General features: G+C 39.5%; 1 protein-coding gene across 3 annotated transcripts in view; it reads right to left on the bottom strand.

Annotated features, from left to right (window-relative positions):
• Window positions 1-937: 937 nt before the first annotated feature.
• The window catches only part of msraa (methionine sulfoxide reductase Aa), a 56278-nt gene continuing 33133 nt past the window's right edge, over window positions 938-24082 (bottom strand). For all 3 annotated transcript variants that reach the window (XM_005753243.2, XM_005753244.2, XM_005753242.2), the window contains exons 4-6: window positions 21832-21936; window positions 16306-16412; window positions 938-1703 (exon numbers count right to left, since the gene is read on the bottom strand). In XM_005753243.2, the coding sequence (XP_005753300.1) occupies window positions 1533-1703; window positions 16306-16412; window positions 21832-21936 (383 nt within the window). In that variant the 3' untranslated portion in view covers window positions 938-1532. The remainder of the gene's footprint in view (window positions 1704-16305; window positions 16413-21831; window positions 21937-24082) is intronic.

The following is a 24082-nucleotide window of genomic DNA, read 5'->3' as shown; positions in this document are numbered from 1 at the left end:
CACTGTCCTCTTCCATGGCCTACTTTCAACTTAGTTTTGGCTAGCAGACATATTTGACTCTAGAATACTTTGGTATACAGAGGACTTCATGTAGCACTGCAAGGTGCACAGATCCTGTGGCAGCAAAACAAGCCCAAATCACCAGCCCTTCCTTCACCACTGCGCTTGTGACAGTTGGTGTGGGGTGTTTGTGTTGGTATGCTGTGTTTGGTGGCACTGCGCATTATGGCCAAACATCTCCAATTTGTTTCCAAAGGACAAAGTCTTGTCGTTTGTTCAGATTCAGCTTTGGAAACCTAAACTGTGTTGCTGCATTTTTATTTTTTTGAGAGGGAAAAGACTTTCTGATAGCAGCTCTTCCAAACAAGCCGTACTAGTTCAGCGTCCTTAACTGAGTTTGCTGAGATGTAGCTCTTGAGTTTCTCTGACCTCAGCTCCTGACAAGAATGGCAACTATCTTGAATGTTTTACACGTACAGTATGAATAATCTTTCTCATTGCAGAATGGTCGACTAAATTGTTTGAAAATGACCTTATACTGTAACCCTTCTCAGACTGATGGTTAGCAACAGTCGCTTCTCTAAGGTCACTGATGTCCATCCTCTGTGGCATTGTGTTAACACACAACTGAATCTTCCAGACCAGCAAACTGTCAAAGCTTTGGCTTTTATAGAGGTGCTCACAATTAGCAGCAAATACTTACCCTGTTAGCTTCTATGGAAGCACGCTCCTGTATTCTTGGGTTAATTTCTGTTAAATAAAAGATGACACTCTGTAATATGTTTGTGTTGTTCAGACCTGTTAAGTTTCTTTCAGCTGTGGAATGGTGAGATTTCTTTACCTGTAAAGAATGACTCTTATCTAAAAAAAAAAAAAAAAAAGCATGTGTAGTATACACACGGGGCAGTGTAAAAGTCATAAAACACAAAAGACGCAGCAAGTTCTCAAGCTGTTTTATTCCTTTTAGTCTTTAGACAGCAGCCCACTCTCAAATATGTTTTTAAAGGAACTTAAGTAACAAACGTATAATTTTCCCAAAGCAGTTGCAAATTATAAGAGCTGATTAAACAAACTAATACAGTGAAAAAGCACTCCACACACTAACAATTCTTAATGCTGTGCAGGATTTCACTGCTCTCTGACCAGATTTCATTTTAAACACCACCTTTTCAGGATGCATGAAATTACTCAGCATTTCATCATCGATTATGTGTCGCAGAACTTTTTTTGGACTACACGTTTTTCAAAAGATTTTTTCAAAAGACTGTGAAGAGTCTTTACTGGCTTTCAAAGTTTATGTTGTGTCAGAGGGTGACATCTGGCAAGTACTGATCCTTAAAAAAAAATCATCAGATAAATGTGGACTATAATCCGATGTAAAAAAAAAAAAAGTCCATAAAATATGTCAAATGGTAGGAATTTAACCATCTGAAACACAAAACTTTTTGCATTAGTGAATATTCTCTTTCAAATCGATCCATTGCGGCATCCTTGCAGACAGATCAGAGACATTTCTCGCTGTTTTTGGCTGTCTAGGCCTTCGTCTTGATTCCCATCGGACACGCGACACCTGTGCCTCCCAGTCCACAGTATCCATCGGGGTTTTTGCTCAGGTACTGTTGATGGTAGTCCTCAGCATAGTAGAACTGCTTGGCCTCAGCAATTTCTGTGGTGATGGAACCGTGACCTGCCTGTGTTAGTACCTAAAAGACAGAGGGGGAAAAAGAAAAGAAAAAAATCACAAATTACTGGACAGGTCATTATGAAATGAAAAACATGAATATATGAGCAGTCCAAGGCTAATCCACATCCTGCACAAACTGATGGATCCAAATCAGTTTGTGATCGTTTCTTGAAAACAGCAAAGTGATCTCTGCCGGTTTTCTTTCTTTTTTTTTAAAAAAAAGACAAAACAGACAAAGCGGAACCACTTGTACAACTGAGTGGTTTCCAAATCTTCCACCTTGAGGCAGCTTTTATCTGACCCAAACACTTACTTTAATTCATTACTTTTTGGTTAATTTATTTTAAATAGTATATCTATAAATCATGTTCTTACTGACACTCCTTCAAACAGACTGGGGATGTTAACTCGGCCTTCAAACTTGGTGCACCCTTTGTTGGGTGGCGTTAAACGACACTAACGTGGTACTAGGGGAGCTAAAGAGGAACTTAGAAACCAAAAGTCCTTTCTGAAAGAAACTTTGCTTGTTTCAAAAGAGCAGTGAAGACAAACAACAGGCAGAGAGACGAGGTGACGGAGAACATCCTGCAAAGGAAAAAAAAAGTTTGTAATGCTCAGGAGTGCCTTTATCTGACCATGCAAACAAAAAAGCATATCTTTCTAGCTGCTCGAGAGATTATTTTCTGCAGATATGAAAACTTGTGTACTCAGAGACTTTGGTTTGCCCTTTTGTGTGACATGGAAACAAAAAGGTTGAAATTCACTGAAATAATCTCATATTAGCAGTGCAAATCATATACAGTACATTACCCCAGAGACACAATTCAGTTCAGCATAAACAGATATGGTGACAATCACACACTGACTCTAATAAATTCGACTGGATTTATAAAATAAGTTAGAGTCATCAGGTTCCTCAAACTCAGGAGGGATAGATGCTGAGACTGAGTTTCCCACCATTCATCAATAAAAATATTCTTGTTAGTCTGCACCGAACCAATTTAACTGCAAGAATGATTTGACTTTGAGCAGAACTCATCTTATCAAGGTTGTTTTCTGCAGGTACTTATTAGCATCTTGTCTCTCTCGAATGTGTTTATTCAGCTCCAGGTGGGGCGGTACCTACAAAACAGACAATGCGCTCACACGCATTCAGTGTGTAATCATTTGGTGATGACACCCTCTCCTCCTTGTGATAAAAATTACTCAACCAGATGGCGTGTGGGTTAAATAAAAGACAGAGAAACGGTAGGCATGAAGACGATGAAACTTTTGCTTCTGATGGAGGGATGTGTGTGTGTTTTTAGCATGTGCACAGACATCATGAGGCTTTTTATTGGATCGCACCCTACGGTAGATGTTGGGAGACATAAATTTGGCAGAACATTTACAGGTTTAGCCTTTTATCTGCAGAGCTGCTGTTATTCTTCCTGACATGAAAGCTGCTAAAAGGAATACAAACCCAGAGCCCCTGTAGCCACTGCACTAGGTTTATGCTAATTAACCTAAATAATCATAAAACAGAGCAATTTTTCATGGTTCAACTCGGGATTTTCATGAAGGCTGGATTTGGTTTATTTGTGTCAAACTCCCTCCATGTTTATTTGGTTACAATTTTATTTGAAAGCCACACAATGAGGTTAATTATTTAAGCACTCAGTGCTTCAGAACATTCTGAGCAGCTACTCCAATGGAAACATACTATAATCCACAGTTTGATTATATGCTTCATATCCTGTGATTTTATGGCTTATGTGGCTTTTTCTACTTGATAATGTTATAAAGACAGTGAAATAAAAACACAAATCTTTTAAAAAATCTGTATTTTCTGACATTCGTAATTAATGATATTCAATGAAAAAATGCGACAGTAAAATGTTTTACTCTTGATAGTTTTATTGCTAATATAACATCTAGTCCTTTTACTGAATATTATATTTCTTATTTAAGTACCATGAGCTTCACAGACATATTGATACTTATTGGAAAATAAAGCACTTTGATTCAACATCATGTAACTACACGCTTCATCAGTGTTTAGCTTGGCGATTGCATCCATCGTCCTTCCCGGCTTTTATTCCCCCATGCAGTGTTTTTGTCATTAGCCAAAGACCCAAAGGCCTCAAATAGGTGACCTGGACCTGAAGCACAGCAGGGTCCTTCTGCTCTGGTCTGAATGCAGTTTCATTGATACTGGGCCTTGACAAGCAACAGCCAGAGTGTAATGGTACAAGATTGGTTTAAATGATTGGGTTACAGTTCCTGAAAGCCATCAATTTATTCTGATTCAGGTTAGTTTGAGCCTTTAAAACCAGGAATTAGAAAAAAAAAAAAACTCATCCCAAAGAAATTCCCAGTGACATTTGTGTTTGATAAATTGAAGTCTAGCCTTTAACATTTTGTCATGCGTCTCTTTTTATGTGCTTAGATGAGGAGGGTAGGTTTTCATTAGCCTTGACCCTTTACTGCCAAGTGTATTACATTTGCATACATTTTTAACCTCTTAGCTGTAAAAGGCTGGTGGGGTATTGTTGTCACCCGGCTGGTGGGTGGGCAGGAAGTGTGGACACCCAAATTTGTGAATGCAATAACTCAAGAATGAGGTGAAGGGATGTCACCTGGAATTTTCAAATTCATGTGTCCATCTAGTAGGTTGCTGACGGGTAGCCCTCAGGAATTTATACTGTTAGTACCATACAAACAAGCAATACTGCAGATAGTAATTAATGGCTATCTCCAAGGCCGTCTTACAGGGTTCTTCGGGATGATTTCCAAAGCAGCTGCCAGTTTTATATCACTTGGTAGGAGTCATGTTCCATGTTTTTGAATATGGTTCAGTAAAAAGGTTGTCCATCAACTTGATTTTCATTTTCGGGAAGAAAAAGCAAAACAGGGATAAACTGGCACTCGTGTAGCTCTTTTCTAGGCCACATCAACAGCGAGTTTAGAATCCCAATATACCCAACAAGCATGTCTTTGGGAGGAATCACCACACAGGCACAGGCAGAGCATGCAAATTCCACACTGAACTTTCCAAATAAGGGTTTAAACTCAGAATCTTCTTGCTGGAAGGCAACAGTACTACTCAGTAACCCACCATCACACCCAAATGAAAACCAGGTCCAGGTGGTGAGCAGACATTGTGTTGGTATAGCAAAACAAAAGCATCTACTATTTAATGTACTACGTGGTGGTATATGTGCATTAAAATACTTCTCCTTTCAAGTTTCTCCCTGCAGGATACATTCACGGTGCATTCAATTCCATGAATGCTGGAAAAACCAGCATGCTCACAGACTCTACAGCTTGAGATCTCTCATCACGACCACATGACCTTCAGGTTTGTTTGTGCAAGCGGTCAGAAAGGGATTGGCTTAAAAATAGCAGCTGCAAAGGCATCTGCCTGGACACAAGATTACTTTGAATGTGAAATCAGCCAAATTCAAATCAGGTAAGGTTTATGATTTTATGGACATAGTGTCATGACTTTTTTTTTTATCACATATCTTATATGAGAGAAAATAAAGAAAAACACAATAGTTCATTTAATAGGTCCTTAAGGACTATTCTTTCTAGCAGCTTCTGTCTGAATGGATATATTGGTGCGCTGACATCTACCAGTCGATTACTTTGATGATATGGCAAATAGGTATAATGTGAAGCCCCTGTTTGGACTGCACTTCCAGTTTGAACACAAAGAACTCTTTGGGGAAATACTAAAAAGTTCTCACTTTATTTTTAGTACAAAAACAATCAAACTAAAGCTGCAATTTCACACATTGGTGCCTCTAATACTTAGTGAGAGGTAATTGTTTGCAAACCATTTTAACTTCATTGACGTCAGCACTCGGCAGTTGTTGAAGAAAATGTCAGCAAACATACCCAGAGGGTTTAAGCAGCTTTTATAGCAAAAAACAAAACAAAAACAAAGACACAAAAGATGTGACGCCGGCAAGTTCTGCTCTTAATGCAGTTTGCTCACTGCTGTTTGATTCATTGCTTCCTGTGAAGATTCCCCACCATGACTGCACTGACACCACAATTTAATTTGAGTAAGAAGGGTGGAGGTATAGCACAGCAGCAGTTAGTCAGAACGGGATTCTCTTTTCTGCTGCAGCCATTCGTGATTCAGGCTGGTGAGCTGGATTCACAAGTACAGTAGGCAGGTTTATTTTTAGAAGCTTGTAATTATCTTTTGAGTGTTTATAGTTATGTCATATCAAACATAACATAAGATATATAGGGGTGGGATTCACCACACGATATCGACAGATTGTCTCTGACTGTTTGCTGTCTGATGCTCTCCAGTTTATTTTCTTGCTGTGACTTTCTTCTTTTCTACAGCAAGCTAGTTCAGTTTTCTTCACATTACTGTCACTCATGTGATAAGAGTCACCACAAGGAGTCATGACACAGTCGCTCTGGTCAGTTAAACTGGTGAGATACAAACTAAAAATATCAGTATTTGCTGTCAGTGAAACCAGAGTTTTATGGATAGATTCTACATCAGTATATGCCCCAAAATACGCTTTCATTGACTCCTTTGAAAATCATTTATTTCCCAAGTAATTTGTGACAAAATAACTAGCTGCCTCTCTATCCTATCGTTCATACGAACTCAAACTCCACCATCTTGAACTGCAATAAGCACTGGTAGTCCTTGTTCTGCCCTGCATGAACCAGATCTCCACCTGCTCCCGGTTCTTCCAGTTTGGAGCAGACCTCTAAAGCAGAACAAGGACTACCATTGCCAGATGAAGTCCCAGATGGTGGAGTTGGAGTACATCTGACTGCAGGACGAGAACCTCTCTGGGAGAGCAGCTGAATAAAACTGAGCAATCTGCCCAGTGAACCAGCCAGCAGAGAAAAAAACCGAAAGGAAGTGTTATCAGCATCAGAACTTTCAAAATAAGACTACTAAATGAATGGCGTTATTCTTTCACACAGAAGGGGAAAAAAGACTAAAAGAATAATATTAAGTAAGCTATCAAGTATACTTGGTGGGGAAAGACAGGCTCAAGTAAAACCATATTTTGTCACACCTGTACTTACATATGTGGATGCATCAAGCTGCAGATTCGGGAAAGTCTGGTTCTTTTACAGTAACCCCAAATATCCTGATTTTAAATCTCAGCCACCTTCAGAAATAAAGGAATTACCTTGAATCAGCAAGTGGAGATCTTGGAATTGTTATTTTACTTACCGAGTGTGAGATTGTATCTCGGCGCCTACAGTAGAATTACAAACACCAAGTGGATTAAAAGCTCTGGCAGCTATCAGCCTCTCAAACTATGTTTTGTTTCTAACACTGCTTCTGTTCTCCACAGGAACAATGTGCACATCAATATTCATGAGTGACTTGCATTGACCATTGGTTGTGGGAGTGTAGTGGGCGGACTATGTGTGAACATTTTGAAGTTGATTGTGATCTGTAAAGGGAGCTGTGTGCTCACAGTTCCATAAATTCGATTTTTTTTTAGGTTCTGACATTTTTTTCAGGAATTCTTACCATGACTTGGCCGTGAGACATGACTGACTGCTGACCGATCACAGTCTGATGTCTTTCGTGACCTTTGTTAAGTGATTGGGAAAGTGTTGCCAGGACAAATGATTCTGTATATGAATATGCAGAATCTGTAGGCAAGAAGCAAATGTTTTGTTCCAGAAGCTTTAAGGGTTGTGTTTGTAGTGGAAGTACTATTGACCAGTTGCCTTTGAGCAGGCTTTGGTCGACTGCTGGCAAACAATCTGTGTTTAGAGAACAAGACAGATGGCATTTGCCAAAATGCATCTGACAACTATTGGCTATCGAATGACAATGATTTAGCTTTTAATTATTTATCTGCATTTGTAAACAATGACCAGTGGGTGGAAATGGAAATCTTGGCCCAGATATCTGCTGGCTACACCGGAAACTCTGAAAAATTGGCTTCAGCCGAGGGTGACCAGGTGTCCCACTTTATATACAGCATTTTTATTCTTTATCCAACCGCCGAAGGTAAACAAACGCCTCATTAGAAATGTGTGGCTCAAAAAGAGAAGTGTTGATATATGTGGGGATGATGAATGCATCCCTGCTGAAACCCAAACAGAACAGCACAACAAATAACAGATAACAACGTTAACAGTTACTGTGATAGAAAAAGGGATGAACAAATGTAAAAGGACAACACGACCACGTTTCCCCTGAGGTTTCATTCATTCTTGAACACATTAGGAAATTTGCAATCAGATAACTGTTGAATGGAATTGATGCAAAAGACTTTTAAGCGTCAAGTTTTAGTAATCCTCCCACATTTTACCATACAAATATACTCTTTGACAATATCTCAGCCAGCAGCACGGCCCCCCAGAGTGGGCAAGATAAACTACATGAAACAGGAGGAAAACACGGTGGGTGACAGACGGAGCATGATGCCGGCTACTTTCCAGACTTAGTTAAATGGTAACTAAGTCTGGAAAGTTCATTTTTAAGGTGCTTTTCAAAGACATGTAGTCACAAAGCACTGTGCAACAAAACAAACAAACGTCATTAAAGAACCACAAAGAGAAACAAGACAATGAAAACCACCCTGGGGTCCAGTTGGTTCATGTCCTTGCTTTTTGTTGATGTTGTTATATTAATGTTATATATTATTAATTTTGATTTTTGTACTGACACTGTGATACACTACACACTGCAAAACAATTAGCGTTCACATTTAACTCACATGGTAACAATGGTGCTTATGCCTCTTTTTCTGAGCTGGTGTAAGAGCTGTCACTCATACTCTGCTATGGAGACCAGTTGAAAAGGAGAGTCGCTGTTTGTTGTGCGAAAGTGCCGATCAACTATGGGGTTACAAGACAATCCTCCCGTGTGATCTCTGTGGTGAATCTGAACTGTTTGCGATGCAATCTTATCAATAAGTGTGTATATATTTATGTATGCATATATTTATGTGAAATCTTTTTGTAACCATGGTAACATGGTAACCATGAGTTTCAGCACGTCACAACCAGACAGTCAAAAACAGTCAAAGCTGGAGTCTGCTGTGTCTGAATTCTGCACACAAACTGCTTTACATCATCTCCCTGGTATTATTATAACCTGTGGTTTATGTGGGGTCAAATAATACTAATAGAGCTCACAATGAATCATTTCTGTATGAGTTATTTGCAAAACCAAATACATTAGGGGCTTTAAAGTGCAACGAAACCTGAAGCCAACAACCAGATTTTCATTTCTCCACATCAGGTCTTAATGATGCTCGATGACAAACTGTCTAATCAGTGCTACCTGTAAGGCTGTGTGGCTTCCTGTTTACCTCTTGCCTGCTTTGTTAAAATTAAAAATGTTTCCACACATGCACTGCAACCCTGAACTACGCAAGACATTTTCTGAAGGCGCTGTATGTCAACCTGAATCGTTTTAGAATCACATTGACACACTTATGTGTGTAATATCACATTACCATGAGCAGAGTAGGAATGTAGTCAGCTGAAATAGTGAGAATTATGGGGGGAAATGACTTGATCTTTAAGTAAATATAAAATGATAAGATAAGACAAATCTTTATTAACATAGTAGCTTTTTGAAATTTGTACAATTTCCAGCACAGTCAATCATCAAACTATCAGAGTGAACATTGACAGATTTATATGTTTATATAATTTTGTGATAACAGACCTTATCAGCCACTGAAGAATGTATGTTAAAAACATCTTCTGGAATTGTCCATCATGTTTTCAACAAATGAAGCAACAGACAGCTGCATTTTTAGACTTTTTACAGGTTTTGATTACAGTAAAACACCTTACAGTGAATATTAAGGATGCACGGCACCATGAGCTACTTTACAACTTCTGCCAGTTTCAGATGACGAATGACGAAATGAGCATCTGTGGAGAATTTCGAGCAGCCGCTAACTCTGATAGAAGTCACCATCAACCACCACAACCAGCTGTTTCTTATGCGAGCTCGGAAGTTTCTGTTGTGGTTTAACTACACTTCGAACATCTGTTTTCGTTTTCATTCGGAAATGGGTGCTATTGAGGGAATTGTAAATATCATAACTGATCAATCAGCATGCATTAGGCAGAATGCTGGTGTTTTATACACAAAGCTGGCTTCACTGTAAGAAAAACTAAATGGGCATGAGGTTGTTTTATTTCAAATCAGAAACACTTATATTGTAATTATGAAAACTCAAATAAAAAATGGGCTGTTTTCTGTAGAAACATGTAAATAATTACTTTAGCCATTTAGCTCCATTTACTACTCCTACTCATTGAGCACGGGCTCTATAGCTCTATAGCACCCCCTGCTGAACCCCAAATGGGATTAATGGAAGTGTAATGGCTCTCCTAGAATGGCTCTGGTTAGACAAAGCAATCACCATCAGATGAGGATGAGGTCAACATGTCCTGCTTCCTGCACACTTCACGTAAACCATGGACGATATCCTTTTTGTGCTCCATGAGAGGAAGATAAACCTCATAAAGACCTAAATCTCCTTCTAAGTAACCTTCTATCATGACTCATTGTGATATGTTCTTTTCATGATCTGCTGGTTGAATTTTTTTAAAGTCGCTTTTCAAGCCAACTGTGATTATTTAACACGCACACACACAAAAAGGCAAGCTTTCATCTGAGATAATAAACACTGGTTACTGGACAAAAATATGCATGCTACCAATAACTCGAGGAGGAAACCTGTAATACCCAAAATGGCTGCATTCTCCATTATGCTGCTGTAGTGGCATCTTTAACTGTGTTTCATTGCATTTGTTTGTGCTGGTCCTGCTGCTGTTAGCAGCCTGCTATAAATGCATAATTCACATCCATTAATTTGCATGTCAGAGAAGTAGATTGCTCATTTGGAATGCAAATACCTTGACTGCTCTGGTAAAGCAGGAAAACGTGAACAACACTGATAAGCACCCATGAGACAGAGAGAGGAATGAAAAAAGGTGAAGCTGGCATGTTAAAAGAACTAGAAAGGGATTTCATAGACAAAGAAGAAATGGAAAGAAAAGGAAATAGGAAAGGGAAAACAGCTATTTTGTGTTCAGAAGTGGATATATGAATGTTCATGAAAAGAAAATGTAGCCAGAGAGGTGCATCAAGAGAGAAAGAGGTGCCAGAACAATGAGTACAAACTGCTTTAGCACCCATGCTTGCACCCACAGTCCGAGCACACATTATTACATAAAGCGAGCATGCAAGTGTGCGCGGGCACACACACACACACACACACCACTTCCACCTGCCATTTTAGACGCAGTGCACACCCTAATGATGGGTAGGAGGCAAGAAAAGAAAGGGGAGGCTCCTTTCATGCTTTCAACCACCAGCCGCCTGCAAGGTAATTTACTGCAGTGCTGTTGTACCTTACACACACATATATACACACCAAATTCCCCAATCACTCTCTGTGTGAACAATACAATCAAGCCAGGCGGCGAAGCGAAAGTAGTCAATACCCTGACACCAAATTAACCAGACTCTTTCTTCTCTTTTAACCCTCTCATCTCTCTTTATCACCAGTCCTGGCCTAAACTTTATCTCCGCATTGCTCTCCCCTCTACATTTTTTATACTTGCACGTGTAGAATAAGGCAATAAACATTCAGTTTGTGTCTGAAAGGCACGTCCTGGGAAATTCCTCAGTGCTGTGATGCAGTTTGCATTCTCGCTTTGTTTGAAAGAAGAGAGAAAAAGTAGGCGGTTGGCGTGAGCATCCACAGCCACTGTGGATGCAGAGACAAAGACTTTAACAAGATATTTTTTTTTTTTGGTGGGGGGGGGGCATAAATTCATAAATATTTTAAAGACAGCACTGTACCATTGCGTGCCAATTTAATGCACAGAGGTAAACACTGGAATACGATGCATCTACTATCTCAAAATGAGGAGGGGGGAAAAAGACACTAAATAATTCAAATTTAGCCTGATTTTTGGCAGGGGAATCCTTAAACTTAAAACTGTTGCAGCTTTATGTAAAACATTACATATGGAGGACTGCAGACCCAATACCTAACCTTCAGTGTATGTATACGTGTGTGTGCGTTATTTTGCAACTAAAGGGATTTTCGTGGAGGACAGATTTAAGACCCAGATGGTTTGGCATGGAGTCTGTTTGCTATAGGCCAACTGCTTGCACACACACACACACACACACACACACACACACACACACACACACACACACACACACACACACACACACACACACACAGATGGGAGAGGTGGGGTGGCCAATCTGGTGAGAAAAAAAATGAGAGAGGAAACAAAACCTAAAAGAGATTTTTATAGAGGAATCTATCCATCCATCAAATGTCTGTAATTACTCGACAATGTAAATGGAGGGAGGAAGTAAAAAATAATATAAAAATGCTATTAATAAGACATATTATTAAAACAGGGCTTTTTGAGAGCCTAAGAAATACTTCACATAATGAAATAAAATACAGGAAACAATAACCTGAAACATATATTACAGGGCAGGTGAAGTTTAAGTTTAATATCAACATTGAGTATAGTCTTGGATGTGTAAGGAGTTCTGAAGGAATTGGGGAAAGCCATGATGAAAAGTCACAACAGGTCTTGTGCTTAGTGCTGCAGCAGAGAGAAATTTCCCACCCAGCAAAAGCGTGTCTAAAAAGGACAACTTTGTTAACATCTGGTTCAAACTAAAGGGTGAAAAAACATCGTCTCCCAATGACACATATGAAATATCTGCCTCCTCAACACTTCTGCAAAATCATGTGACAGCCAGCACGACCTAACGCACATTCTTGTTGCTGTGAAGTAACAGTGCTAACCACTGCACCACCATGCCACCTCAGCATCTGAGAACAAGAGCTTTTCAGTGTCACAGAGGCTCAAACAGGTAAGTTCACCATGCAAGACACAGAAACGTAATCCTATGAGAAACATAATTTATATCTATATATATGTAAATGGTGAAACCAAATGTTTTCTTAAAAATATATTCCTGGCTGGGATGTTGTGTGGCTGTCTGATTTTAACCATTTCACAGTCAAATAAAATGTCAATCCAAACGGCTAATTTTTTAAATCCAAAGATGTCTAAAACACATTTACATTTTTGGAAGAAGCGGGTGCTGAGAAAAAGGTCACACAGCAACAGATAAGAAAGAGCTTCTGGACATAAGTGGAGTGTGTAACACATTAATGCCGTGGCAGACGGCTACATTTTGATATATCTGTGTATTAGTGGAAGTGTTGGCATCGAGGTTTTTGTTTCCCGCCTTGCCAGGTGGGGGTTGTATTTATTCACACACAAGTTTGCAAACCTATGTTTGAGCATTCGAAACAAAGAAGTTAGCTTGGGAATAAAACAAGGAGACCTCACCATAGTTTTATCTCTTTTAACAAGGACATGCCCATTGTATTAGATCTGCAAAGAAAAATGCATCATATACATATTATCTTGAATGCAATTGTGTAATATCGAAGAGGGAGTCACATTAAACCACAGCCAACTGCATTTTCCCACTGGTTCTGCATCCCTCTGGAATCCATGAAATATTAGGATCTAAAACTTGTGTTTATAACATCTGGCATACAACAAATCTTACATGTGTGAAATATCCATAAGCTGCTCTAGTGATTCTGTTTGACTCGAGTGAATATTTGCAATAATGTGCTAAAAGCCTGCAGGCAAACAAGTCACCATCTACCTGTTTGTCACTCACCTACAATGTCTGTCCATTGTTAAAAATGGTGACTCAATTTCCACAAAATAAATAAATAAAAAGTGGGCTGGCTGGGTCTTCAGCCCATAATAAGATTTTTTTTTCTCTAGTGGAAAACCACTTGACAAAAACTTCATTTCATTTTGTTATGTGCCTCCAGCCTCACTCCAGCAAATGTTTTGATGAAAGTTGAACCATTTTCCACTCATATCTGGATCAATTTGCATCCTGCCCAGTAAAATCCTCATTTAACTGAATCTTTGCAACGACTCTGTTATCTTATTCAACACACACTGACTGTACAGAATGGTAAGGAAATACATAGTGATCACATTTTGATTTATTATTCAAATGGACACAAAAATGTTTTTATTGCACCGTCGTGTAAAAACAACACTAATTTCTGCTTTTGAAAAACTATACAGCCGGTAAGTTCACTATGTTCCTGAAGCCTTTGTTACTCACCATGTTTATTGTATACATAACTTTGGTGACTGGTTAGTGATTTCAATGTGTCCTTGGTTAACCTCGCTGGCCATAAAGCCAAAGCATTTCCAAACAACTGATGACGATCTGCTTTGAGGGACAAACTCGCCGCCTCTTGTCGTTCCAGACATTTGAGTTTTGTTGTATATCTGTTGTTTGATGTCGTGTTCCTGATTGCGGAAACTTTATGCTGCAGGATGCAGGGAACCACTGTGGTTAACACGTTAGATCTGCAGTCTATTGGCAGAGCATGCATTTTGAATATTACTCGATCGTGTTCACTTAATTGTGGAAAGCCAAAGTCTTGATCAAGATTCAAATTCAATTAATCGTACGGCCCAAGTGTGCCTGTCTCTTGCAGCCCTGTCTCGTCTTGTCCAGCTGCATTTTATCAGCCTGCTACACAAAAATCTAAATCAGTTATTAATTTATATGCAATTATTTTTTCTTTCTTATAGATCCCATGTTTTTCAGCTAAGTGTCTGAAGATATGTGACAGCAATACTGTCAATTCTGCCCTTTTATCAGCCCTTACAGACATTAAATAGGTTTACTTTACTTTGTTATGACCTCGAATTCCAGCGTTCACCTAATGGGACTCAACTCCTAACATTTAAACTCAGCGCTCTGTGAAACAAAACATTAATTTAAAAGAAAAAAAATTCTATCAGTTGACAACCTCTTACATTTGTTTTCAGCTCAGCAAGCTTCAACTATTACTCCAGTTAATGCTAGCTAAATGTCCAGTAAATATAACACAAGATACATTTTATGATTATCTTCAACTCAAGATGCTTTTGGGGAAAAGCTGCCTAAGAAAACTGGTACAAACACAATTTCTGACATGAAACAATAAAAACAATGACATTGGCCTTCTCTGTGTATGGACGAAGCTTAACTTCGGGACAATTTAGTATCATTACATGTCCATTAGTTGATGTTTTTCAGTTGTTATGGTAAGAGTAGGGTTCATCCCCCACCTCTCACCATGTCCCCAATCCACTCTGATGTCTTAGGCTCTCTACTGGGTTGTTGTTAATTAATGCTCCCACATTATTACTTCCCCCTTCTGCTGGACGAGCTGTTTTTGATATTCATGTTACACGCACAAAGCCACAGCATAACCAGAACCATTATGAAACCCCAACGACTGCACTCCATTCAGCCCATTCAAGTGCTTGATTCTGAGACAAATTCTGCTGAGAGAAAAAAAAAAAGGTTTCCGAAAGAAAAGGAAGGGCAAACAGGGTGAAAAAAGGCCTTTAATGAAGACCAGACTACACTAGAATAGAATAGAGTAGAATAAAGTAACCTCTTCTTCGTCAGTTTCCATGGCAACAAGCCCTTTGGTGGGATGGTGGTGGAGAAGCCTCAGCAGGAGCGTTTGAGAGAGGCAGCGTGTGAACATCTTCTGTGTGTGCAGACTTTAAAAGCATATGGAAATATATGGAGAATGCTGCATGTACGCACCGACAGGTCCATTATGTTTCAGTATTCACACACTGTAGTCAAAAGTCTCTGATACAGACGGCAAGAAAGAGGGCTGAGAAGCAGAGGGGGATGCTGGTAAATGGAAGTTAGTAACAAGGAGGAAGAAAAAAGAATCCAAATGGAGGATGAGGAGACAAAGGGTGCGCTTACATGGATGCAGGGCTTTACTGGCTTTACATCATATGCTGGAGGGTTTCTTTTAATGAATGCATAAAAAATTGAAATGTTTCTGTTTCTTCATATCTGTGCAGGAATACGAATACAAATGGTTAATCTGACTAGTTTGTGTTGATCTCAGCCACAATCCCGGCAGATCAGCTCATTTCAGTGCAAGCACACAGCAGCTGACAACTCATGGCTGATGAGACGCTTCTACACATCCAGTTATCAAATCTCACATATACCATGTTGCTTAAGCTGTTACTATAGTTATTATGCATCTGCAATCCTCTTTGCAACCCACTTCAACAAACATTCTGACATAATCAGTGTTATATATAGCCATTGATCTGCCATTGATCTGCTCTGTCTGCCTTTGGCTTTCCATGGAAGCACATGGAAGGAGAACAAGCTAACAGAGACTTGAGACTTGAGCATTGTGGGCATGAGAAGTAGAGTAGTTTTTATATAGACAACCAGAGGAGTCACCACCTGCTGACCATAAGACCATTTAAGACTTTTACTTTTAGTTCCAGATATGCTTGAAATAAAGTCTGTTGTTTCACTTTACATATTGGGAAACGGGCCTCTAGTCACTATCTATCCCATATTTATGGGATGTCTCTCTGTGCAGCCTTTTTCATCATTTAGCATATTTGGGGGTTTTTCAAATCCAGAATAAAGGCTTCTGAAATCAGCATATGATGTTTAAAGGCAAAGAGACAAAAACAAGGCATTTAAAATCACCCAGTCATAAAAACAAATGACAGATATATTCGTGTACCTTCTGGTATTGCTCTTTGGAGGCCAGAGCTTCCTCAAGCTGCTGCTTTGTGTAGGTGTAGATGGCAGAGCGGTATGTCGTCCCAATATCGTTCCCCTGACGCATCCCTGCACAAAAACAGACACGCAAAAAAAAACAGACCAAAAAAATAAATACAAAAATCAAGATTTGACGATTTCAGCTGACGCGAGGTGCCGTTGTCCTCAGTTCTTGGCAGAGGGAACGTCACATCATCTGAAAACAACAGCTGACAACATTTCCAAAAATATGACTTGTCTGTCTTGGTGGAACTGAATGCTGTTTTTGACTGATTTGATCATCTCGCCGTGCATCCTTTCATCATTTAACTGTCATCTTGTCAGCCTGTCGACAACCGCATCTGGTTAACTCAAAGGTTTCTAATGATGGCAATGTGTGTGGGTCAATCTGTGACGCACACGCAGGTGCAGACATTTATGTTCCAATGTGACTGAAGATATTTCATCCACCTACTGACAGCAAATATCATCAGCTTTACCTGCACCTGCGCTGCTGACATTGGCATGCATAACAAATCTAAATCAGTACATTAAATGTGTTTATCGGGAAGTTTTATGTGAAGGGATTGCCTAAACATGTTATGCCTCTCATTCAAAGCAGCAGCAGACAAAAAATGACATGTTTCAAACTAATTCAAACTAATGCTGGAGCAGCTTTTTCAGGACCCTGTGGCTCTGAAGGGTCTCGTTTATTTAGACGTGACTCACAGTTGCAGCCAGTACAAAGATAACAGATGCATTCAAAAACATATTATAGAAATTATAGAGTTACAGAAATATAAAGGAACAAGCCTGTATACATGGAAATGTGACTCTTAAAGTGCATTTACATGAGTTATTTTAACATTTAGACCCTTCTGCCAAAACGACAGGATAAAGTTAATAGTAAATAATTAAATGTGATGATCATAACAAAAAAAACAAGAGGGATGTTAGATTATCAAGGAGACTGCTGTGTCTCTATAAACAGCAACACTGAGGACCACATAAAGCAAGCATGGAAAAACACCAGCTGCAGCAGCTCCCATTTTTCTCTCAATAAGATGAGGATCATTACAGAAATATGACCTTTTACATGCTTCATTACTTTTCAGTATGCTGACATATTATAATATCTTTTTGTTGTAATGTATGTTAGATAAAATAACATTTATCCTATATGTGAATGAATGAAAACCTGTTTCTGAAAACTGTAATTTTTTTTGATACTGTGGGAAGAATTTACACTATTTTGTGGTGGGGTGATAAAAAGAGACGACAAAAGCACTCAGCTTGCTACACATTATATCTAAAGGAGTTGCAGGGCCATGGAATTAGGGATGGGTATCGAAACCCGGTTCTTGTTGAGAACCGGTTCCCACTGTTTCAATTCCTTGGAATTGTTTGCCATTTTTGCAAACGATTCCCTTATCGATTCCAGTCGCCCCGAATGACGTCACCACGTTGCGGAGCGTCATTTACCTGGCAGGGAACACGGCGCCTAAGCGGCTCAAACGCTCAAAAGTTTGGTTATACTTTACGAGAACGGATGACAACAGGGCGACTTGCAATACTTGCAAAGTAGATCTTTCATTTAAGGGAGGAAACACTACGAATATGCAAAAGCATTTGCTCACAAAACACGCGAAGACCTTAAATGAATGTCGTGTTTTTAATTCCGCTCCGGAATCGTGAATCTCAACCCAGCAGCAGCGGTAACGTCTGCACATCCTCTCCCGTTAATGTGGCAGGTAAATAATCAACTAACAGTGCATATTATGTTAGCGCGATCTGCCTTATTACAAAACCTGCCATTACTGTGCATTTAGGTGACCATGATGAGAGAGACAGAGTCTGGCTGGCTCAGATGCTGGCAGTTCTCGCTGCAGTCTACCGGTAGCGTCTCCTTTCAGGCCAGGATAGACGAATGTCACCGAGCAGTGACTAAGTTTGTGGTAAAAGGCTTGCACCCATTTGCCACAGCAGATGCCCCCGATTTTCGGTAAGTGAATGTGTTTAATTGTAGGCAGGGACATTACTGGATATTCTTGTGTAATTGCTACTGAATAATTTATGTTATACTTTGTTATTGCTACAGAAGAATATTTATTTTATTATTTTACATTTACAATTTTTTTTCCTGGGGACTCTGTGTTACCCCATTGAAGAGCCGTGGGCTGTGGATCTCTTAAGATCTCACTGTTGGGTTTGTAAGGCCATGTTACTCCTAAATTTCTATCTTGTTCAAAGAGAAGATATAAAACAAAGTTCTAAGCTAATCGACCTTAGTGTTCTCCTTTTTAAAAAAGAATCGATAAGAGAATCGATAAAGAATCGAATCGTTAAACAGAATCGGAATCGTGAAAATCTTATCAATACCCATCCCTACATGGAATACATGCCACGAAACTCGTGGTGCACGATTTTCTGCTGATGTTGTAACAACCGTAATTACAACATAGCACCACTAGGGAACTTCCCTTTATTATAGTAGGAGGGGAGACCCCTAGAGTTGTGCGTGGCCCGTAGCATTACCGACAGCCAATCACATTCATCTCTTCACTGTTGTTGTAATGGACTAACCGACTCCAGGACCTGTATGACCGTAGAGTCGACAGCTATGGATTAGTGGTCTACCTACCTGACTAGCCACTAAGTTATCTGGTTAACTTCCAGACTGCACACCCACTAGACCTGCTAGCTGCTCCTCCCTCCCCAGATTTCCATTAAAATGTTAACGCCAGAGTTAGCGGAGTTACCGCAGTCAGCAAAGCATTGTCGACTTTTACACACTATGAACCTTAGCACTCGATGACCCAGCTGGTGGGTCCTAGATGCTTTCATTTTCAGTTGATAGTGGAATATCTAGGAGGGAAGAAATATCCTGAACTGGCTTGGTGCAGCTGTGGCATCCTGTTACAGTACCACACACAACCCAATATTCCACAAATGTTTATAAAGGCAGACTACACGGTTAGGCTCTTGATTTTATACACGTGTGGAAATGGGACCAAAAACAGCTGAATTCAAAGATTAAAATGTGTGCCCTGATTCTTTTGTTCGGTAGTGCAGGGTGATGTCATTTGTTGCAGAACTGAAGTGGTTCTATTGATTTGCTTTGCTTGCACTGAAAAGTCAAGAAAAGTTCAAGCATCAGCCAATCACTTTCTTTCTCTTAGCCAAGTCAGTGTCACGGGTGGGGGGTTTGGGATCTATCCCCGCTGCCACAGGGCAAGCAGTGGGATACACCCTGGACAGGTTGCCAGTCTGTCTCCGGGCTAACACACAAAATCACCAATTAATCTAACTCTACAAACTATATTTCTCGGGACTGTGAGGAAGATAGAGTACCCAGGGAATTCACAGAGAGAACATGCAAACCGGCCCAATGCTGGATTCGAAACCAGGCCCTTCTTGCAGTGAGGCAACAGTGCTAACCACTGCACTACCACAAAGGTAACCAGAACCAGAAATAGCTGCTTCTGCAGTTCACCATCAGAAAGAAGGAGAAGCCAATCACTGAAGTGAGTAATCATACTTTACTACATGAAAAGATTAGCACGTGGCAGTGAGCCTGTGTCATGTAATTTGCTCATGTAAGCTTAGTTAGGTTTCATTGTGAGTGATTGGTTGCTGTCTCTATAGTGAAAACCAAGTCCCAAGTTCGGTTAAATGGGAAGGGCATCTGGTGTAAAATCTTTGTCAAATTAAACATGTGGATGATCTTTAATTGGAAACAGACATTTTGAAGATGACACTGACACTGGAGATGAGGAGAAAGACTTTATGAAATAAACTAGCACCGTAATTGTCGGGCTATAAGCCGCTACTTTTTGCACAAGCTTTGAACCCTGCGGCTTTTAGTCAGGTGCGGCTTTTCTATGGATTGTCCATAATTTTTGTGATATCGTAAGACGATTTGTTTTGTTTGTTCCGCTGTTGTACGGCACTACGTTGCCTGGCGGAAGGGCATGTGATCAGACACACAGTATCGGGGTTAAAGAGTGGTATGTTGGTCACGTGTCCATCCGCCAGGCAACATAGTGTCGTACAAGTAGTGCGAAAAACAAACTTCAAAGTAGCGCTACGCGTTCAGCGGGAGTCGTGGATGACGGAGCGGCGATAAACTTGCGAAAAGCAAGTTATGCTCAACTCCACCAGTGGAATCTGACAGCGTGGAAAAGTGTGAAAACATCCATGATCACCAACGGATTTCAAAGGGCTGGACTGCTGCATGATGGAGGACACCGCCACGGCCCTTCAGAGGGTGTTCGACTCCGACACTGACAACGACGATTTCTTTGGTTTTGTAAGTGACAACGAAGGAATGAAGCTGAGAGTGGATGACGAAGCCACCCTGAGCCTGTTCGTATCCGACACTGGAGAAGAGGACTTTGGTGGTTTTAGTGGTGAATGACTGACTTTTCTTCTTGTTAAAGACGTGTCACTGCACCTGAGCCTAAAAGGTAGTCCGAATCTATTTTTCTGGTGTGCTGTAGGTTATTGTTATGTACTACATTTGTTACTCACAGTACATGTTTCGTACTTGTAATTACTGCTACTTGTACATATACCTAAAAAGTTATGCAAATATGTACCCATAACTTGTTTTTCAAAATATTAATAAAAGTGGTGTGTCTCCAAACAGCCATCTCTTTCCTGACAATTCCCTTTGTGCATATTCTCTTACGTATGATAAGTCAACATTGAAACACCTGCGGCTTTTAGTCAGGTGCGGCTAATGTATGTACAAAACAGGATTTTCCCCTGATTTTAGCTTGTGCGGCTAATATTCAGGTGCGCTTTGTAGTCCAGGAAATACGGTATTCCTACTTTACACTTACTCGGAGATGAATGTAAAGTAGGTTAAACCAGCTAAATGCAAAAGGGCGGATAATTTCTGGTAATGCAAATGTACTCTGTTACATTTCTCAGGAGGTAGCTGAAAATGTAATATATTATTTATACTAGAAGTAATGTAATGCAATGTAACAAGTTAAAAAATAACATTAAAACTAAGCTTTAAGAAGTTGGCAAATAGCAGCTAACAGTTGAGCCAGCCTGAAAAAACTGAGTCTGTAATTTTGAAACAATGAGCCTAAAACATGCTTTTGTTTCAAAAGGCTTTATTAGCTGTTTTTTTTCTGTTGCCATCTTTAAACCAAACGCTTTTCTTTCTTTTTTTCTCATCAGTTTTATCCTCATAATAGTTCCCTAATGGTATTCTAAGATACATACGATGATAGATGATGCTTCCTGTTCTCACTCAGTTTAATAAAATCTTGAATGTATTACAAACTGATATTACTGTTAGTGCGGGTTAATAGAATTTCCTGGTGAAAATCAGAAGAAAATGAAGCATAATGGGGAAAAGGTAAGAAGAAAAATTACACTTTTCAGTATTCACTGCATTAGCCACTTTTTCATTCTGTTTATCAGTTTTTAAAAAAAAAAACCTCAGTGTTTTCCTTTGGGGCCAAAGTAATGAGTTTGTTGGTGAATGATGTACCTTGAGTTGGGTTGTGGCTTTCCCAGAAGACTTTGAGGAGACTGGCAAAGCTGATCTGCTCTGGTTGGAAGACAACTCTGACCACCTCAGCGTGGCCTGTCCTGCCTGCAAAATACAACATTTGTGAGCAGATGAATGATACGGAAAGGTACAGCGTGTTCAACTGATGAATCATTCCCCCTAATTCACTGCTTACGAAAAAACATTTAGATTTTTTTTCCTTTCACATTTTCCACAGCTCCATTAAGAGCTTTTTTTGGTTTGGACCTGGGTTGTTTCATTGCATTGCTCAATGTGAATGGAGGTTAAGATGGCCCCAGTTTGGAACTGAAGCAATGTGATGCTATGGACAAGATCACCCGCAAAATTGTTTTTAGCTTTTATGTAACACATTAAATATTTTCACCATATTGACTTTCCACTAGAAAGCCCTTTCTAATGAGGGACTTGGGAGTCACTGGTCTACATCGATTTGTTGTGCATTACTGAACAAATCCAGCTACTGATGAAAATACAGTGAAAAGCTTCAGAATAACAAGTGGACTGCAGTTGATCCAATTTTATTTTAACTGCTGGTTTGCAAGCAAGCTATTACCCATAATCCAGAAGTACTAGCTAAATAAGTACTTAAGTCATGATGAGGACCAAGCGAAATAGACCAGTAAAAGGACCTTGAGTTAAGATTATTTTGTTAGCTTCAGCCTGACAGCTTATCACTCTTCACTTGCCATTAACAAACCAGCCTTGAAGGTCTTCTTACTGTTTTCCTTTGGATCCTTTGCTTGCATCACATGGTCTTCGTCAGCAGCTGTAAGTGCTTAGCTGTATTTTAGGTACCTCATCCATACTGTCTCTCAATTTGAGCTTAATATTTTAATCTAGACTTCACTGTCATTGACAGAAGAATCTCAACTCAAGGTTCACCTTTTCACTGGTTCTGGAGCTTTTAACATCAAGAGTTATTGATCCCTCTAGTAGATGTGAACAAAACAGTCATGACTAAAGGGAAGCTTTTAGAAAACAAGAAAAAGCACACAAGACTTATAACTTACAGTATTCACATAATATATTTTAATATCCAAAGCTAAGGAGTTCTAAGGTGGATATTTGTATATTTTCTGAATGCCTCCAAAATGATCATATTTTACACCTAAAAAAACAGAATTTTTTTTTCTTAAATACTGGTTCAAAGCCGATTTCAACATTCAACCACTACAAACAATCGCTGTTACAGACAGTCAAACAGCAGCTGGTGCTGGTAATGAGCGTGACCCATTACGTGACACCTCATCTTCCCCCGTCTCTTATTCTGCCTCCACTCCTATGTCTCTCTCTGTCTTATTACTTTTTTAATATCAGGAGTTATGGATTCCTACGGAAAGATATTGGCGAACAGAGACAAAGCAGCAGTCGATATTAAATTAATGCTTCACCAGGCCAGTCTCACAGGAATTAATTCATCTTGGACAGCACGAGAAATACAGCAGTGGTTGGAACCACAAAAAATAATGCTGCAGCTGTTAGCTTAATAGACATTCAGCTGCAAAATAATCTGATAATCTATCATTAATTCAGAATCAACCTGCAATGACCTGAAATATTATTTTTCTCTTATTTTTGTTAAACTGAATGAATGAATTTCTTAAGACTCCTTTGCACCTGTATAAACAGCCTTTACTGGTAACTGGTGTTTGATGGCAGTGGAACAATTACATAACATCATTTTATAAATTCCATACATGTAATAAGCAGTTGCATGCTTTTACAGATCAAGCAGACATTAGGCAACATTTGCATTCATTATAATGTTTACTGACAAGTAAGAAGGTTATGTGATTACTTCAGTTTGTTTTTTGAATTACTCCAAAGGTTATGAATGGATTTGCATTAAAATTGTATCGGAGGCGGGGGCCTGGCCCAGCTTTGAAAGATTTCACTTTTGGATTTAATCTGACTCAGGATACTCTGGATTTTTCTTTTCTTTTTTTCCCTTTTCTTTTTTTTTTTTTTTTTGGTAAAAACTGATCCAGCTCCATATATTCTTCTGGTTTAGGGCGTCAAAACTCTGGAGTTAAGGCCTAGAAACAGGCCCCAAAACAGGCACAAAGACATGACGAAAGGGGAGGACAGGACTATATAATGAGACACAGGGGGTCACAATCAAGTCAAGCCAGAGTCTTGAGCAGACACGAATCTCAGACTGGAAAAGACACAAGTGGAAAAAAATCGTTCGAGTTCCAGTGAAGTTACG

The sequence above is a fragment of the Pundamilia nyererei genome, unplaced genomic scaffold (assembly GCF_000239375.1).
Source record: "Pundamilia nyererei isolate P.nyererei 1_Seehausen unplaced genomic scaffold, PunNye1.0 scaffold00415, whole genome shotgun sequence".
Taxonomy (NCBI): domain Eukaryota; kingdom Metazoa; phylum Chordata; class Actinopteri; order Cichliformes; family Cichlidae; genus Pundamilia; species Pundamilia nyererei.
This window is presented reverse-complemented; position numbering and strand designations above follow the sequence as displayed.